At 43.3% G+C, this 15,887-nt stretch overlaps 1 protein-coding gene across 1 annotated transcript in view; it reads left to right on the forward strand.

Moving 5' to 3' along the window:
• The window catches only part of FARSB (phenylalanyl-tRNA synthetase subunit beta), a 40,934-nt gene extending 26,690 nt beyond the window's left edge, over positions 1-14,244 (forward strand). Inside the window, exon 17 of the mRNA XM_082486834.1 lies at positions 13,559-14,244. Coding sequence (XP_082342960.1) covers positions 13,559-13,710 — 152 coding nt within the window. The 3' untranslated portion in view covers positions 13,711-14,244. The remainder of the gene's footprint in view (positions 1-13,558) is intronic.
• Positions 14,245-15,887: the final 1,643 nt, after the last annotated feature.

Genomic DNA, 15,887 nt, shown 5'->3' on the forward strand with positions numbered 1-15,887 from the left:
CATCCTTTTTTATTATTATTATTCCTTGTGTAACTGATTAAAATAGTTCCAGTGATTGTTGGAAAATAATACGGGGGGGGGGGGGGGTTGTTTTAAACAAGCAACAATGAATAGAGAGAGATGTATTGGGCATATATTTGTCTCTTTCCCAAATTCACTTTGAAAAATGAAATGCCTGTACCGAGTCCTGTTTGGTCCATCTGTGCAAATCATGGTTATTTAAGCTCCTTCTGTTCTACCAACACCTAAGTGCCCTGTGATTTGACCTTAAGGTCAGAGCCTTTTTGCCTTTATAGCAACACCTGTGACAAAAAGTACAGATGCTAGAAAATACGGGTGAAATTGTGATGTTCCCCTGGCCTTTGCACTACGCTTTGGTGTAATCTGAGCTAGGTAATAAATGGAGAAGAGCTGTTTAGAGCAGCCTTAAGGAACAGAGGGGTTTGAGTGACTGAATTTAAGGATTTCGGCATACATTTGGCACGCAATGCTTTTCAGTTTCTTAAAGTTACTAATGGAACCTTTTTTTTTTTTTCTTATTACCACTAAACATACAAAATTATAAAGTTTTAAAGACAGAATTCTTAAATGCTACCCATGGTTGTAAAATACACAGAATGGATTTTTTGATACGTTAGTGAATCCTACAATTACTGGCCTAGAAAAGCATTTTGGGTTTTTTTTTTCTCCTGTGTTTTATAGCATAGGCATCCATAATGAAACATAGATTGAAGAGGGTACAGTTATTGCATCTATCCTCAAATTTGTATGTGCTCCATAATAAAAAAAAAAAAATCCGTAAAACTCTTGGAAATTTTAGCCAGTTCCATACCATTAATAAAATGTAAAGATCAGTATGGGTGTGTATGATTAGGAAGTAAACAAAATAAATAATTTTATTAAATAAAATTACCTGACAGTACACTACCAAATTTGTGGGCTCTTCCTACCCATATTTTTATTGTTTAAAATTTTGATTTTTATTTTTGAGTGCACTTTCATTGGTTTCAGTTCCCTTGAATTGAAAGCCAGAGGCATTCTGGTAATTATATTAGAAGGTATTCTTAATTTCAAGTTTTAATCTCTGCAGGAACAGGTATGTCTTCTGCAACACTTTGGTCATCTTGTGCTTCTAGATGACCACCCGAGATGACTATGTTCTTGCAGAATTCAGGACCATGATCACAGGAGGTGATGTTAATTATGGGATTTGGGTCCACAGTAAAGTGTTACTTAGGCTAAAAAGAATGAAAAGGGCTCAGTAAGTACTGACAGTGGATTCTGTATCGCAGTCTTCAAAGGAGTGGTGCTAAGTGTAAGGTATAATTATCCTCGCTGACATTATAACATTTAGAATGACTGTCCCCTGTTTAAGGAAAGAAGCCCTAGTTTTGCAGTACCTTCTGAGGGTCTCTGTACTTTGCAAATGGAAGTTAATCGGGCACAAACTGTTTGAAAAGGGAAAACAATAGTCATATTTTATGAAAATGAAGCCGTTTGACAGGTTCACGGAAAGTGTTAATGGTAAATCCGCGCATTGGTACTGCTTCACTGTCTGCCCCACTGCCTTCCACGGTAAAATTGATATTTGATGAAATCGCATTAGTTCATGTGAAAACAAACAATCTCTGAATAGACTGAGCTTGTGACACAAGCTATTTTTTTGTACATTGTTGATCCTTGTGAATTTCAGCTAAGGCTTGGATTATTTATTTTTTAAGTAAATGTTTTGCCATTTGCTCTTTTAGGGTAATCATTTCTGTTCAACATAAGTGTGTACTTAATAAATGCATACTAAGTCTTGCTTCCTTCAGTAATTGACAGTTGTCTTTCAAAAAAAAAAATAAAAGGAGAAATCGCACTCCCTTCTTTTTACTGCCCTTATTTAATTAAATGAAAGGTGTGGTAAAGTGTAGAAAATTTTGATTCCACAGTAAATCATAGTAATAGCTTCTCATTTAGTAAGGCTTAGCTGTGAAATTAGAGGTGTAATAGTTATCTCCATAACTAAGGACATCCATAAATATTTGCTTTTATAAGAATAATTATACAACAAACCATGGTCTAAATCTTCTTTTAAAGTTAACCTCAATTCACAAGACGAGGGAAGTCTGGGACTAATTCCGAATTACACGTATAGAACTGAACCCCAGCATCTACCTCTGGGCATCAGTTTAAATCGGGAGACTAATACACGCAGAAGTTTAGTACCCGCGTTGAACTTGGCATTATCAATACCTGTTTTATTTTAAGGAATTGCTCTTAATGGCGATCCTAGCCTTTCCGTTACCTGTCTTGGCAACCAGTGACATCCATGAACAAGGCAATAATTGTGTGTTTACTCACAGATAACTAAAGGAAGTGTGCCAATTTTACTACCAAGCCTCCAAATATCCTTTGTGACATACTAGAAGATATCAGTCGGTTCTTAACTCATTTAATTGGCATTCAAAAATAGATACTCTATAGGTGCTATTGCATCCTTGTAATTTCATTTATCTACCAAACTTGTAATTTGGAAGTCTATAACCAGATCTGACAACATCCATTTTCAATAAAAACATATCGCCTGTATTCAAGTCCTCTCTGAATTTCACATTTGCCAATTCCCAAATAATTGTTTTTCTCACCCAGGATCAATCTTGATCATCCACCTTGGAATACTGACACCACATTAACATTCTTCTAGTACTACAGAATTCCCGGTATTGTTGCTCAGTTAGCAGCAGCAGATACTTGCTTTGAGAATTGCACCAAGACTCCTGACATCTCAGAAACATCCTAGTCCCGGTAGATATAACCAAACATACTCTCCATTTTTTTCAGTGGACTGGAAGATACCTTATTATGTTCAAGAATACCCTTTTTTCCCCCCAGATGAAAATAAATATTTCTTAAAAATTTACACATTTCTGTCTCACATGAAAAGTTGAACCAGTCTTTTTAGCAGACGAAAGTATCTTTACCTACAATTTGTTTCCACTATCCTTAACATTCTTTCTAACGCTGTCTTTATTTCTGTCGGTCATTAATCTTTCCTAATTTATTCAGTTTCCTTGATGAATTTTCAGCCGCTGTCACTAATCACATTTTATGATGCGCAATTTATTTCTCTCATTTTTGTCTGCAAGTAGCTTTTCTGACTTTTAGCCGCTTGCACTTCAGCCCTAAATATGGATATGGTTTTAGCCAAAAATCTTTGCGGTTTTTGTTGTGAAACTAGTACTGCTCGTTTATCAAATAAATTGTCCTTGAAGCTCTCCCACTCCTATTTTTCTGTTTAGTTCCACCCACCCCCACCATAGTCAGCTTCATGAATTAACAACACTAAGAGGTAAGGACAGGGTTTTTTTTTTTTTTAAATCTGACTGATTTAATACTTTGGAATGTATTACCCTAATTCTGCAAGTGGTTTCAAGAGTTCCAGCACTGATCATTACAATGGCTTAATTATAAGTCATTTTACAAAATTACATGTTTGTCACTAGCTCTTGTGGCTTTTCCACTATTGGCCCCTACTTTGAGATCTAATTAATTTCTAATTAATTTCTCATCCTTTCCTCTTGAGCAATTTTCCCTGCAGGATCAAGGGAGCTTAGTTATGTGAAGAACTACTGTTCTAACAACTCAGAATTAAATTATCTAATAAAAAGGGTGTGGCTGCACTCTTAATGTCCCTTTAATCGTCTTTTATTTCTGATCTTTATTTCCTTCCTGTAAATACAGGACTTCAGATTTATAGGAACTAAACCCCTACAAACTTAGGCCATTTCTGTCTTTCCAAGTATTTTCCCACACCGGTGTTGATGCCTCAAATTTGGCTGTAGCCTTTTTAACACCCAAGGAACACCTGGCAAAGACATGAACCAGGTGAGCTGCTTACGTTACTTAATTAGCCAAAGTGGGAGTCTACAACGTCTGGAGTTTCTCCAGATAAACCTGATTTATCAAAATTTGACAGCACACTGTACCACTGGACATCTCAGAGGTGTTGTGCTGTTCCGAGTGATGCAGTTACGGCAAGCAACACTGAGACAGTTTGTGGCAAAACACATAGTTTGTTTCTGGAAATAAGTTCCGTTTCATTCGCTTTGTGTCATACAATTGATCTTTATTATATTGAAAAAAAAAAGAAAAGCGCTATCAGAAGTGAGTTTGAGGAGGGCTTTTTTCATTCTTACGGTCATTTCCTCTCCTCGTCTGGAAACTTTTGAATGTTCCTTCCCAATATCCTTCAAATATCACCTGTTTGCACAAACCTTATCACCCCCCCCCCCCCCCCCCAAAATAAAAAAAAACAAACACAAAAGAAGTGTATCAGGTAGAGGAAAAGTACATCATTTTAGCACTGCATAGGATAATAAAAGGTTTGACAGTTTTAGACTTCTGTGTCTTTTAAACTTTCATCACCAAATTACGTTCAACACGCTTCCCCTCCACCCCCAGAAATTAAGAAATTCAAGAGGAGAACAAAGAAAATATTTGTTTTTCAAATTCAGAATGTTATTTCAGAAGAGATTCCTTTGAATTGACTCATTTAGAAGTATGTTTCCTATAGTATAATAGTGGGAGGGGAAAAAAAAACAAAAACAAAACCATGGTAACTGCAAAACCATTTGGGGGAGGGGTGCCAAGTCAACTTGTGAAGAGACACAAGCTGTCTTCTCTTCCTCTTTTTGCAAGTGCTAGCTAGTGAAGATTACTATGGTTTTCTTCCCACCACATTTTATTCTGACAGATTAGGGATGCTCCGAGAAGTAGCAGCATTTCTCCCGACAGGTAGACTTTTCATTTTCTACCAGTTTCTGTCAACTCCCAGAACCATCTAAAACATCGGCATTCGTGTTCCTGAGCTCAAGGTGTTCATTTCGTCTCCCTGACATTAAGTCTTTGCTCTCCTGCTGCTCCTTTACTGGGAAGGCCTCTTCAGGCTTTAATTCTTTAGTTCTTTTTGCCCCCTGCAAAGGCAGCTATCTTTTTTCATACATCATAACAAGTCTAACAGATAAAAATCTTCCTTGCATCAAGAATTTTAAATGTCTGCATAGTTTACGCTATACGATACACAATTAGGTCACTTCCATTTTTCCTGTCCTCTTACATTTTGAAATAGAAAATTATTTCTTAATCATGAACTGTATTTTCCATGTTACACGGTCTTCTCTAGAAGAGAGAAGGGGGCGGTGATCAGAGGGGTGCGGGTCAGGGTGCGGGTCTGGCCAGGTGCTGCACTGCACTGCTGCCGCAGCTTCATCCTTCCATTCTCGTTGCAGCCGCACAGCTGGCTGGGGCTGGAGGCCAACTCAGTGCCTGTAAGCCTTCATTTTCACTACTATATTCATATTAACGTTAGCAATTGTGAGCATGTTGAATTTATCGCTCGTAGTTAAGCGGTTCTCTGATCTGCTTTGATATTTGGACCGCACTACGGAGGCAGAGGGGCAGTACTTCAAATTTAGTCTTACAGACATTTTCTAACATGTAACTAACGCAGTAAAATTTTAAGCAGGAATTTGCAAGATTTTGGCTCAAACTTTTGGATCGACACGAACGCAGGGTCTTAAGATTAGTATTTCTCTTGCCGACAGTGGAGGAACTGACTTTACCTTTCATCTTTGCTTGTGGCGTATGTAGTAGGAAACAGCGGACGGCAAAGCAATGCCGAGCTAGTGCAGCCTCGACCCGCTACACGTGCTGGGCACAGACCCTCCTTGTTTGGGGCCAGAAGCAGAATAGCCCTCCTTGTTGCAGACCCAGTATCGCTCCCGGTGCCGAGCTGGCTCACGCCCGGCCGGTTCACGCATTTCTGCTCCTTGGGGTGCAGCCGTGTGCTTCAGCCACAAGGCACTGCTTTGCAACACAGATCGTAGTTGCTAAAGCTAAGTGATTAACAGTGCCAGCGACTGTTGAGATCCATCGCTTAATTATGTATTATTCCATGCTAGTTTGTCCAGTGATTTACTAAAAGGCATGAAATGTGGTAGCTGTGAAAGCGTAACATCAGGTGGCTGTTATTTGTCTCGGCAAGTAATGTCAAGTCATTGGGAGGGGAGGACGGCTTGGTCTAGGGCATGAAGTGAATAAACAACGTGCAAACTAAATATGACATATTAAAGTAGACCTGCAGACCGACTTCGTGCCGGTTCTTGTTATTCCCTAATGCTTGTATGAAGGCAGAGCCTAAAAGCTAAAATCTGCTGCCTTACTGTGCACACATAGAGTATGTTGTACCCTTACCATAAAGAATATGGCTTATCGTTTCCTAGTTTCTGACAGATTAATTATTCCTTTAGATATTTAAAGAGGGATAAAAAACAGTCAGGGAACAGAAAGAAATTAAGTTTTTTTTTTAATATTCAAAGCTTTGTGTTCTCTAAAGTGAAACAGCAAGGCATCTTTAAAAAAAAAAAAAAGATTTATTTGGGATTAGGAATTCTCTAGTTTTATAAATAGCTGTGACACAATATCAACTTCAGTTTGTGACTTTCAGGCAGGACGAAGTATAAGATTTCAGATAAATCAGATAAAACTGGCCTAAAAGCAAAGATTAGCTATGGAATGGTAACTCTACAGTGCAGCTAAACTCCAGTGTAGAATTGCTCTTTCTCACAACTGCCACACAAATACTAATTTATTGAGCTTTATACACAAATACTGATTTCTAGAAAAATACATGAAATTTGAGAGATTTCTTTCTAGGCTTCCTACTTCAGGTTTTCTGTACGCATTATTTAAGCGACCACCCTGGTACTCCAGCACTGACTATGTGAAATCCTGTCACCCAGATCAGTGACCCAGAACGTCCGCTTTCCTTAGCCTCAGCATCCACCCCAATATTACCTTCCATTAGGAGAGGCAGGAACACAGTGATTTTTACCCAAGTAATCTTAAGGGGCTGACGCTGCTGTAATCATGAGAATAGCACAAGCGAATAAAGAGGACCTCTGGACCCGTTACAGTCTTGAACCACTTGCTGACATCCAGCAGCACCAAACATTCTCTGTTAAAGCTCCCGGGGTGCTCTACAGCAAGAGTGAAGAATAAGTCTAGCCCAAAAGTCTGTGTTGGTCTCTGGTCTCGAGGCAAACGAAGGAAAGCGACTGCCAGCTACGCCAGTCCCCAGCGCATCGCTGCGGCACACTTTAACATGACTAACAACAGCTGACTCTGGACCCAGGCAATACTACGATTCTTTCCACACTGCTCACAGCGTACTCTAAGTTTGTATTTGTAAAACAGTATCGTTGATCCCTAAATAGTCTTAAATATAGTCAAATACAGAATAGAATATATTCCGTTGTAGAGTTCTACACGAGGGTTTTTATGAGATAGAAGAATCAGTTTTTCCTCACATCCTCCCCAAGATACAAGTTAGTAAAAATACAGCCACTGACTTAGTTGTAACATGAAAAGATTAATTATCTGAACCACTTCCCATTTGTGGATGATTCTCCATGTTCCCTAGCCTTTGACTGCACAAGGACTCTAATAGCCAACTCTATTTTTGGATATCCAGTGTACCAGTCCAGGTAAATAATTGACTGTCCCGTTACCCTCTCCTGCTATGCCCTCTATGTGGAGGCTTTCAAAAAAACTTAGGAAGATATCAGAATGAAAGATGTCCTTTAGACAGAGGAGATATTCATTCATATCATACAGATATTTCTTCTGTCATCTTTTCAAGTATTAATTATTGGGGGGGTGGGGGGGGATAAATCTAAGGCACTCGCCTTAGATTTGATCGTACTGATTTGAGTTTCCTGATGTGTCATTACGCTTAGGTGTGATCTGGGGAGTGGAGGTTGTTCTGGCGCGGCTCTAGTCAGGAGTTACAAATCGGGAAACTAAAGTTAATAAATATCCCACTGATCCCAAAGTATGTTTTTTCTGCACGTGAGAATATATGGGGGAAGAATTGCTGACAGCGTGCAATTTAAGAGCAATCGGTCTCTCAGTTTGTTCCAAAAATCATGCAAGACTGGAGATACCTGTGATTTGAAAAATTGGCTGAAGGTGTATCATCTCATGACAAGACAGGATTTTGCAGTTGGCGTTGCATTGCATAAGGTTCTGGGAGCCTGACTGCACTGCGTACACGGGCGAGAAAAAGGAGTTGCCTTTTAAAATACTGACTGGTCTGATAGCGTCCTGTAACTTTGCATTTGAGTGTATCTGCCAAAAGAAGGAATTAATGGAAAGCGTGAAGAACCTGATCCTGAAGAGGAAAAACGACCACTAGCCTCACAAAACCAAATTCCATCCAATGCAGCGCAGGTAAAATACTTCACCTGGCGAGTCAGGATGAGGTAGCGAAAGGGCAGCCGGAACGACTAAGGGATGGAGAATTAAGATGAAAGCCTTTGGAGGCCAGATGAGCTCTGCTCTATTACCTTCTTAAGCTTCAGCTTCCGATGTTCCTTCAAATTAAAGGACCAAACGAGTGGGTTTGAAGGCTTAGTGCAACTGTAGGCCTGTAATACTACTTTAATCTATTTCTTTTTGAAAAGGAGGGAGAGTAAGGCAGAGAAAAGAAACTGTGCAAGGTGTTTGACAACAAAGAGTGCAGGGAACTCTGAGCTCTTTGAGGGTCAATTAGCCAGAAAACGTGCTAAAGACTACATGCTCGATTGGATTATTGGCCAAAGAATTACCCCAAAGCAATCAAAGTGGCCCTGTTGCCTGAATACAGAGAGGCAATTACAGATTTTGAGGACATGCTACAGAAGCTTTAATTAAAGGTATTACTTCTACATCACTGAACATTGGAAATTAAATTCTTACTTGCAGCCACGAGAAGTAGCTTTTGTCTTTTGCTTGCGTGTAGTATGTCAGCATAAGACACGACTGGCTTTGGCATCTCTTCTTTAGGAACGCATATTGTGTTTCACCCCACCCCTTCTCCTAACTACCAATTATAATGTTGACATATTAAGAGGTGGATTTCCATTGCCAGACCTTCTGGCTTCCTCTGCCATTGTATAGGTCTCTATCAGCAAGGACAATACCATCTCCGACTACATTTCAAGGTGAAGTTTGTGAAGTACTATTCGTGTGCAGAGCGGAAAGGATTAACTGTATCAAGAGCGATAAATTTATTATCCTTAGGGTGGACGGTATAGTAAATTGAGATTTTTAAATTAGTTTTGGCTGTCTATGTACTCAGTGGCACAACCAACCAGACTACCAGAGCAGCCTTTCGATACCATTGCACCAGCAGCAAAGGCAGTCCCATCCTAGCACACTTACTGGTAACAGTGCCTCCAGGTGCACTTTGGTGACTACTGACTAGGGAGGGCTTTCTCCAGGAAGACCATGCTCTTCACAACCATGCAATTCTCGATGATGTTACATACAGAGGACATACATAGGGCAAACACTATTGTCAGCTTTGAGCTCCTGCTCCAAAGTTGGAGGTCACTACCACTTGCTTTTCTGGGCAGGTGCCCTTTAGACTCCTTTTGGCAACAAGACTTTCCTGAAGCTGAAGAGCACTACGCTTAGCTCACGGTGCTATTCACTCAAAGGAAATAACAGTCTGTGCATTTTTTGCTGCTCTCCATACATACAAGCAGTGTAGGTACATGTCTTTCATACAGGCTGGGCTCTCAGTCTAGAGTTTTACGCTTCGTGAGTTGACGTGAAAATCCAGTCCATAACACAAGCTTTGCTAGAAGTCTGAACTACCATTACTACTTACTCAATAACACAAGAAACACACAAACCAGGTAAAAAAATTATTTACCTTCGTTTCCTGGTCATTTTGAAGCATTCTCAGGTTAGCTGTCCTGCTCTGTGGGTCGGTCAGGTCCTCCTGCAACCCGTGGCTTGTCCTCAGCACAGGGGGGCTCCTCTGGGCCAAGTCTCCTTTTCTACTCCTGGCTGGTCCCCCAGTCAAAGCACTCCCCCCGGCTGCAAATGCTAGTTTCTCTTCCCCCCCCCCCCTTCTACTCAGATTTTTGCATGTTTCTTCTGAGTTTGGTCTTTTTTTAATGTGCTTCCCTTTCAGCATCTGATTTTTTTTTTATCTGAAATTTACATTTGCTCCAAATTCTGGTGCCCTAGCAGAGGCAGGTGGACCAACAGCGCCCAGGCGCAGGCGTGAGCCAACTCCCTTCCCTTACCACGTATGCGGGCAACGGGAGAGTCGCTGAGATGAGGAAGACCTTGGATCCCCCATCTGTGGGATGTGGTCGGGAGGCCCTTTTGGCAGGCAGGAATATACTTTGAAGCATTCTGTCGTGCAGCCAATTATCATCATAATAGTTTCATTATTAACCAGACTTCATAAACTCTCTGTCAACCTATTCCTCAGCTCACGTTTCTTTGGGGCGAGAGCCAAGCGTTAGCTGGACGGATGGGGACCCTAAAGCTTTTAACAGGTTCTTGCGTTTTTATTTGCTTATTGTCTGATCTCTTCCAGTCGCGGCATAATACCCGGCAAGTGCCATGCCTGCAAAGCGCCGGGCACGCTCGCGAGCGCGCCGTGAAGTAGCCAGCGTCCCAGGGTTAGCTCGACTGGAAATGGAGAGGGGAGCTGAAGGGGAGCTAAGTGTACCCACTTGATCTTAATTATATACTTACCTCTTCACTGCAAGGAAGCACAGGGTAAAGTAAATAACGTCGTGGTCCAGCGTTGGTTGCTGCATATGAGACAGAAAATGCGGCTGAATGCCTAATGCATAGCCCGGGGCAGTGTATTCAGCGCCACGCTGAACGTATGGCTTCATGGCAAAGGCTTCAGCCAAATCAACAGCTTGTGCCACTCTCCTCTCCCCTCCCCTCCCCTCCCCAGGTGGAGAGCCACCAGCTCCCTTTTGGCGGTGGTGATTCACTGATGGGGTTCACTTGTGATATGGAGCTGTGCTGTAAGCTCATGGCAAGAAGATAAATTTTGTCGGTGTTAAGATTCTAGCTAACATAACACTTCACTTTACGCCATAATTAAGCCACTTCATAGTTTCTGATATAATGTCATGAATTGCCATCAGTTTTCAAAATCTATCGCAAATGCACATTATTTAGTTAAATGCAAGAAAACTTCTACTGAAGTTAACCTTGTAGGGAAGGATCAGCAGCGGTGGATGTGAGGGTTGGGTAGGGCTTCAAGACCCCGCCGCCTGTCCACCTTCTGCCTAACTTCTGCCTGGGAGAGCGACAGCTGGTGATGCCCGGGTGGCAGAGCATTCCCTGCGCCTGAAAACATAAAATTGTTTCACGCGATGGGAAGCAGCCCAGATCTTGGAAACTGCCTTTGATAGATTGACTGAGTGCAGTATTATTTTAGACCCCATCCAGATGTCCAAAACAAGTTTAAAAACGGTTAAGTCTCATAATATAATTGGGTCTAGATGTGTAAGAAGATAAAGTAACTTTCCCAAGGCTGCACACAAGGCAGCTCAGAAGGACAAGTCAGACTCACGGCTTTTTAACTAACCGTATTGCCAAAGCTCTTTTTTCCTATAATTTCATAGTGGGGTACCATGCCAACATCATTAACTTCTGCTTGGTTCTTGCTCTTGTGCCAGCGTAAGCTTACAGTCAAGTTTCTGAAAGAACGTCACTGTGTGCTGCTCCCATCAGGGGTACAATACCAGCTTTATTCGCAAATAGGAAAGCCTTTACCACTAACTACAAGGGGACTTTATTTTTAGGTTATGTTTCCACTCACAATCTGCAGAGTGATCTGCACGTGTGGCATTTGTTTCTTCTCTAAATTTGTTTCACCGAGTTTTATTTTAACACTTGTTTTGAATAGTGCAGCTTGGCAGTGGCAAGTGTCTGCTTGGCTAGAGTCACGCGCCAGTAACACCCGGGGGCTAGATCCTTTCGCTTTCGGATGTCCAGTGTAAGTAGTTGATTCGCGCCTGCGGCGGAGACTGGAACCGGATGATTTAAAAGATACTGGTTCTGAATGTTTTTTAAAACGGCCTTTACGTAATGTTACTGTGATCATTTACTGCTGCCGTCGGATTTCACAAGGCAGCCAACATTGAAGTCCACGTTTAAGTTAATTTGCACTTGCAGCAAGTTGGACAAGAAAAAGACCTAATTGCAGTTCTTATTCTTGTAGCTGCAAGTTATGACTACAGACCTCACAGGAGACACTTCTCGAATCAACTATTTCCGTTAGGGAACTAACCCAGACTGTATCTCTGGGCTTGACCACTAGCGATCAGAGTGTCGTGAAGACGTTCCTGAGGTTTGAGGTTAATTTGGCCCTTTATTGCCTTCTTTAAATAGCTACTTGTAAAGGCAGTAAAATGTCCTGGGCTGACCCTGAACCTTCAATAGCATTTGGAGCAACCAGAAAGTAAGTTGCCGTTAGGAAATTCTTGCAGTCTTTTGCAGGATGCAGAGGATGGTGCAGGGCTGGGAGGATGCTGACGGGCTGAGCGCTGTGCCGGTAGCAAGCAGGGAGCGGGACTGGGAGCAGCTCCTCGGCTGCTGTCTTCACGGCGGCACACAAGCAAGCAGAGCAGGGACGTTTCTCATCCGCGCTGACGCAACCTCACCCCCGCCCAATACCCAGCTCTTCTTGTAGGAGACGCCTTCTTGGATTTGGGGTTATCGAGAAGAAGACGCACAGCAAAGGCTGAGGGCAGGGAGCTGACTGGGCCCCGAGGCTGTCCCTGCTGGCCTGGGTAACGTCTGAGCGGCAATCTAGTAAAGAGCCCTTCCCTCTCTGCAGGGGCACTACCATTAAAAACAGGGCGGAGGCGGCTTTCTGCAGGAGGGTCTGTCTGTAGGATTCCGTGGCCTTGTTTCATCCTCTCCCCTTTCCCCCTTTGAGTTCACAGCATCGTCTGCAGCACTCCTCACTGGAGGTCCTGCATACCGTGCCTTGCTTCCACACGCTCGCTCCTTGTGAAGGAGGTGGCGGGAGGAGCAGCTGGCTGGTTTGGTGTCCTTTTGTCTTTTGAAGGGCCATCAGATCGAAATGCCACTCGCCTCAGGACAGAGAGCAAAAAAATGCGAGCGTAGCTGCTATAGACAAGCTTGAACGTACCGCTGGTGTAGCCACCACACACAGATAACCTCCGTTGGGTTGTTCATTGTGCCACAGTTCTACAGTGTATATGAAACTGCTTAAAAGCTCTTCTCCAGATGAGGAATGCAGGTTGTTTCTAATTATGTGACATGTAATCGGGCGTGACATGCCTACTTACCCCTTAGGTGACAGCAAGCTTTATTTCCTTAAGCAGAGCAAGGTGGGAAACATTCAGGTGTTAAATAGCCTCCAGCCTGCGAAAGTTCTTCGTTTCAGCATCCCTCTGATTTGACTTATCTGTGCTAATTTCTATTACAGGAGTAACTTAGCCAAAACAACTGGAGTGTGAAAAACGCCCACGCTTTGGGCTTCACATTTTATTTTTAACTCAAAGTGTTTCCTCGTTCCCTATCAATCACGACGACTGTTAACGCAAGAAAGTGAGAGCCCCTTCTTAGCATCTCACGCACAGAGAAGGGCTGAATACTGAGAGCTTTGTTCTCCGTGAGAAATGCCTATTGACTTCTTTGGCCCGGAGAAATATTGATTTTTCTCTCACTTTCTTTACAGGCTCTGCTTTCTTTCCTGGTCGCTGTGCCGAGATCTTTGCCAAAGGTCAAAGCATTGGGAAACTTGGAGTCCTACACCCCGACGTTATCACCAAGTTTGAGCTCACCATGCCGTGCTCTGCCCTAGAGATCAATATCGAGCCCTTTGTGTGAAGACGGGGCTTTTATCCTCCTACCGCCGTCCACTGTCACACGCAGCACCCTCTGCTCTTTTGTCTTTCTCCGCGGGGGGACATCCGCTTGTGCTTTTATATTCCAATAAACTAGAAAAGCAGCTCCTGGCTTCCCTGGGTAAATACGTTCCTTGCAGTGGGATTTGGCCAGCTTCTGCAGGGTAAGAATGCGGCAGCTCAGACCGGACCGTGCCCTCGATATTTTTAGAGGGCGGAGGGGGAAGAAGCAAGTTGGGTAAAAGCCCAGTGGTTTACAAGAGAAATGTAATGGCAGAGCACATGATTAGTTTTCAAAATCAGAAATGTTCCACAGACACAGCTTCATACTGTAACTGATTATGGCTGCATAACAGGAATCTCATTCTTTTCTTATTGCATGAAATAAGATAATTGATTAGAGCAAATGTTGAGTGAATGTGAGCAGAACTAAGGAGTTGAGCTTTTATTCTGTACGGTTGTCATGTGCTCATCAATGGCTGGGGGAGGAAAATAAACTTGTTTCATGAAAACCAGAGCTATTTCGTAAGCAAGATGTGTGTAATATCTGCTTCCCTAGTCCAGACATAACTGTCGATCCTTTATCATTCTAAATTCAGAAAAGGGAGGGGGTGGAATTAAATTTTTTCATGGTTGAGGTAAGCCTAGCGGTTTCTGAAGCTCCAAACCAAATTGGGGAAATGCATTTAAGAGCATATGCCAGTGGTCTTTTGCATGAGAAGCTGAAAAATATCAAAGCCTTTGTCCGACTGAGGCTGGCATGGCGTATTTGTCTGCAGAAGTTGGTGCGGCCCTTGTGCTCGCAAAGCTCCAGCGGTGGCTTTCTGGCCCCCAGCTGCACAGCAGGGACCACGCGGCTCTCGCACGCTTTTTACTTTTCTTGCAGTCTTTTCCCCTGACAATACATGAAAGCCTTTGGCGGGTCAGGCTTTGCCCCTGGGTGCTTTCTGGCAGGAGTTATGCTACAGCCTGGCGCGTTGTGCCTCTGCGATCTGGGAAACGGAGGACCTCCGTCCCGCACGGTGGTGCCCGAGACATCCCTCCTCGTGCAGCGTCACTGGGTGGGCGGCCAGCTCAGTGCTCTTAAGCAGGCTCTTTACTGACTTGTTAATGAAGCTGGCTATCCCTCATTTGCAATATTACAACCATCGCTAATGTTGCAGGCTAACTATAGCCGGTATTTCGCGTTAGACCCGTACGCTGTGTCCTGTTTCCCTTGCGAGCGCCAGATAGGGCCGGATCGCAGGAGGGGACCGCCCGAGGGTGGGCATCTGGGTGATGCTGGGGAAGGGCGTTACAATGCCTGCCCAGACCCCTGTGGCTGGACCCACCGTGGCTTTTAGATGGTAGCCCCGTCGGTAATCTCAACAGGTGGGAGGGCAACAGGCAAGGCTTTTTGGTGCAAGTGTTAATCCGGTATGAAGAATGCACTACAGTTACCCATCTGGAAACCCTACGGTTCCCCTCAGATGGAAGTGTAGATTTTAATGATCTCTGCATGACAGACGTGAAATGAGAATATAGCTGTTGCTATACGTTGCGCGACTGACTCCAGTGCCCGCAGAGAGTGAGAAAAACCGCAGCTCACATTTTAAAGTCTCCCAAGGGATTAGCCAGCTTGTCGTTTGCAGGATATATCTCTCCGTGATGCCTACACAACTGTAACCAAGCGAGCTCACAGTGTGGGAAGCAATCTGTAACGCAGATGGTGAGTATTAACCCCCCCTGTTTATTAGTGTGTCATGCACGGGGATTAGGACGACAATAAGGCAGATTTGCATTTCAGCAGAGTACAGGCAGATTTGCGTGCACTAAATATGTTTCTCTACGCAAGATTTTCTGACTCTTTGGGTGTCCCAATTCTCCTGTGAATTGGCTGTCCTTCGAGTGTAAAGGCTAAGTAAGATCAGGCTGGGACTAAGGGCTCGAGCTGCAGTGGTATGTGTTGCGAGGCTTTTAGGGGTCTCTTCTTTTTCGTACCTTTTGCCCGTGCGTCAGTAGCCAGCTGCTCCACAAGTGGGACATCAGCTCTGTCCCGGGGAAGTAGCGTTTACTTGCTAAAAGCAGAGGAAGAGGATGGTGAGGAAGGTCAGAAAGCCTCTTTGGAGGCACCGGCCCCTCTCACAGCGAGCCGCGGTGCCAGCAGCCTCTGCCGCGGCT

This window comes from Vanellus vanellus, assembly GCF_965231255.1.
Source record: "Vanellus vanellus genome assembly, chromosome: 8".
NCBI classification, from domain to species: domain Eukaryota; kingdom Metazoa; phylum Chordata; class Aves; order Charadriiformes; family Charadriidae; genus Vanellus; species Vanellus vanellus.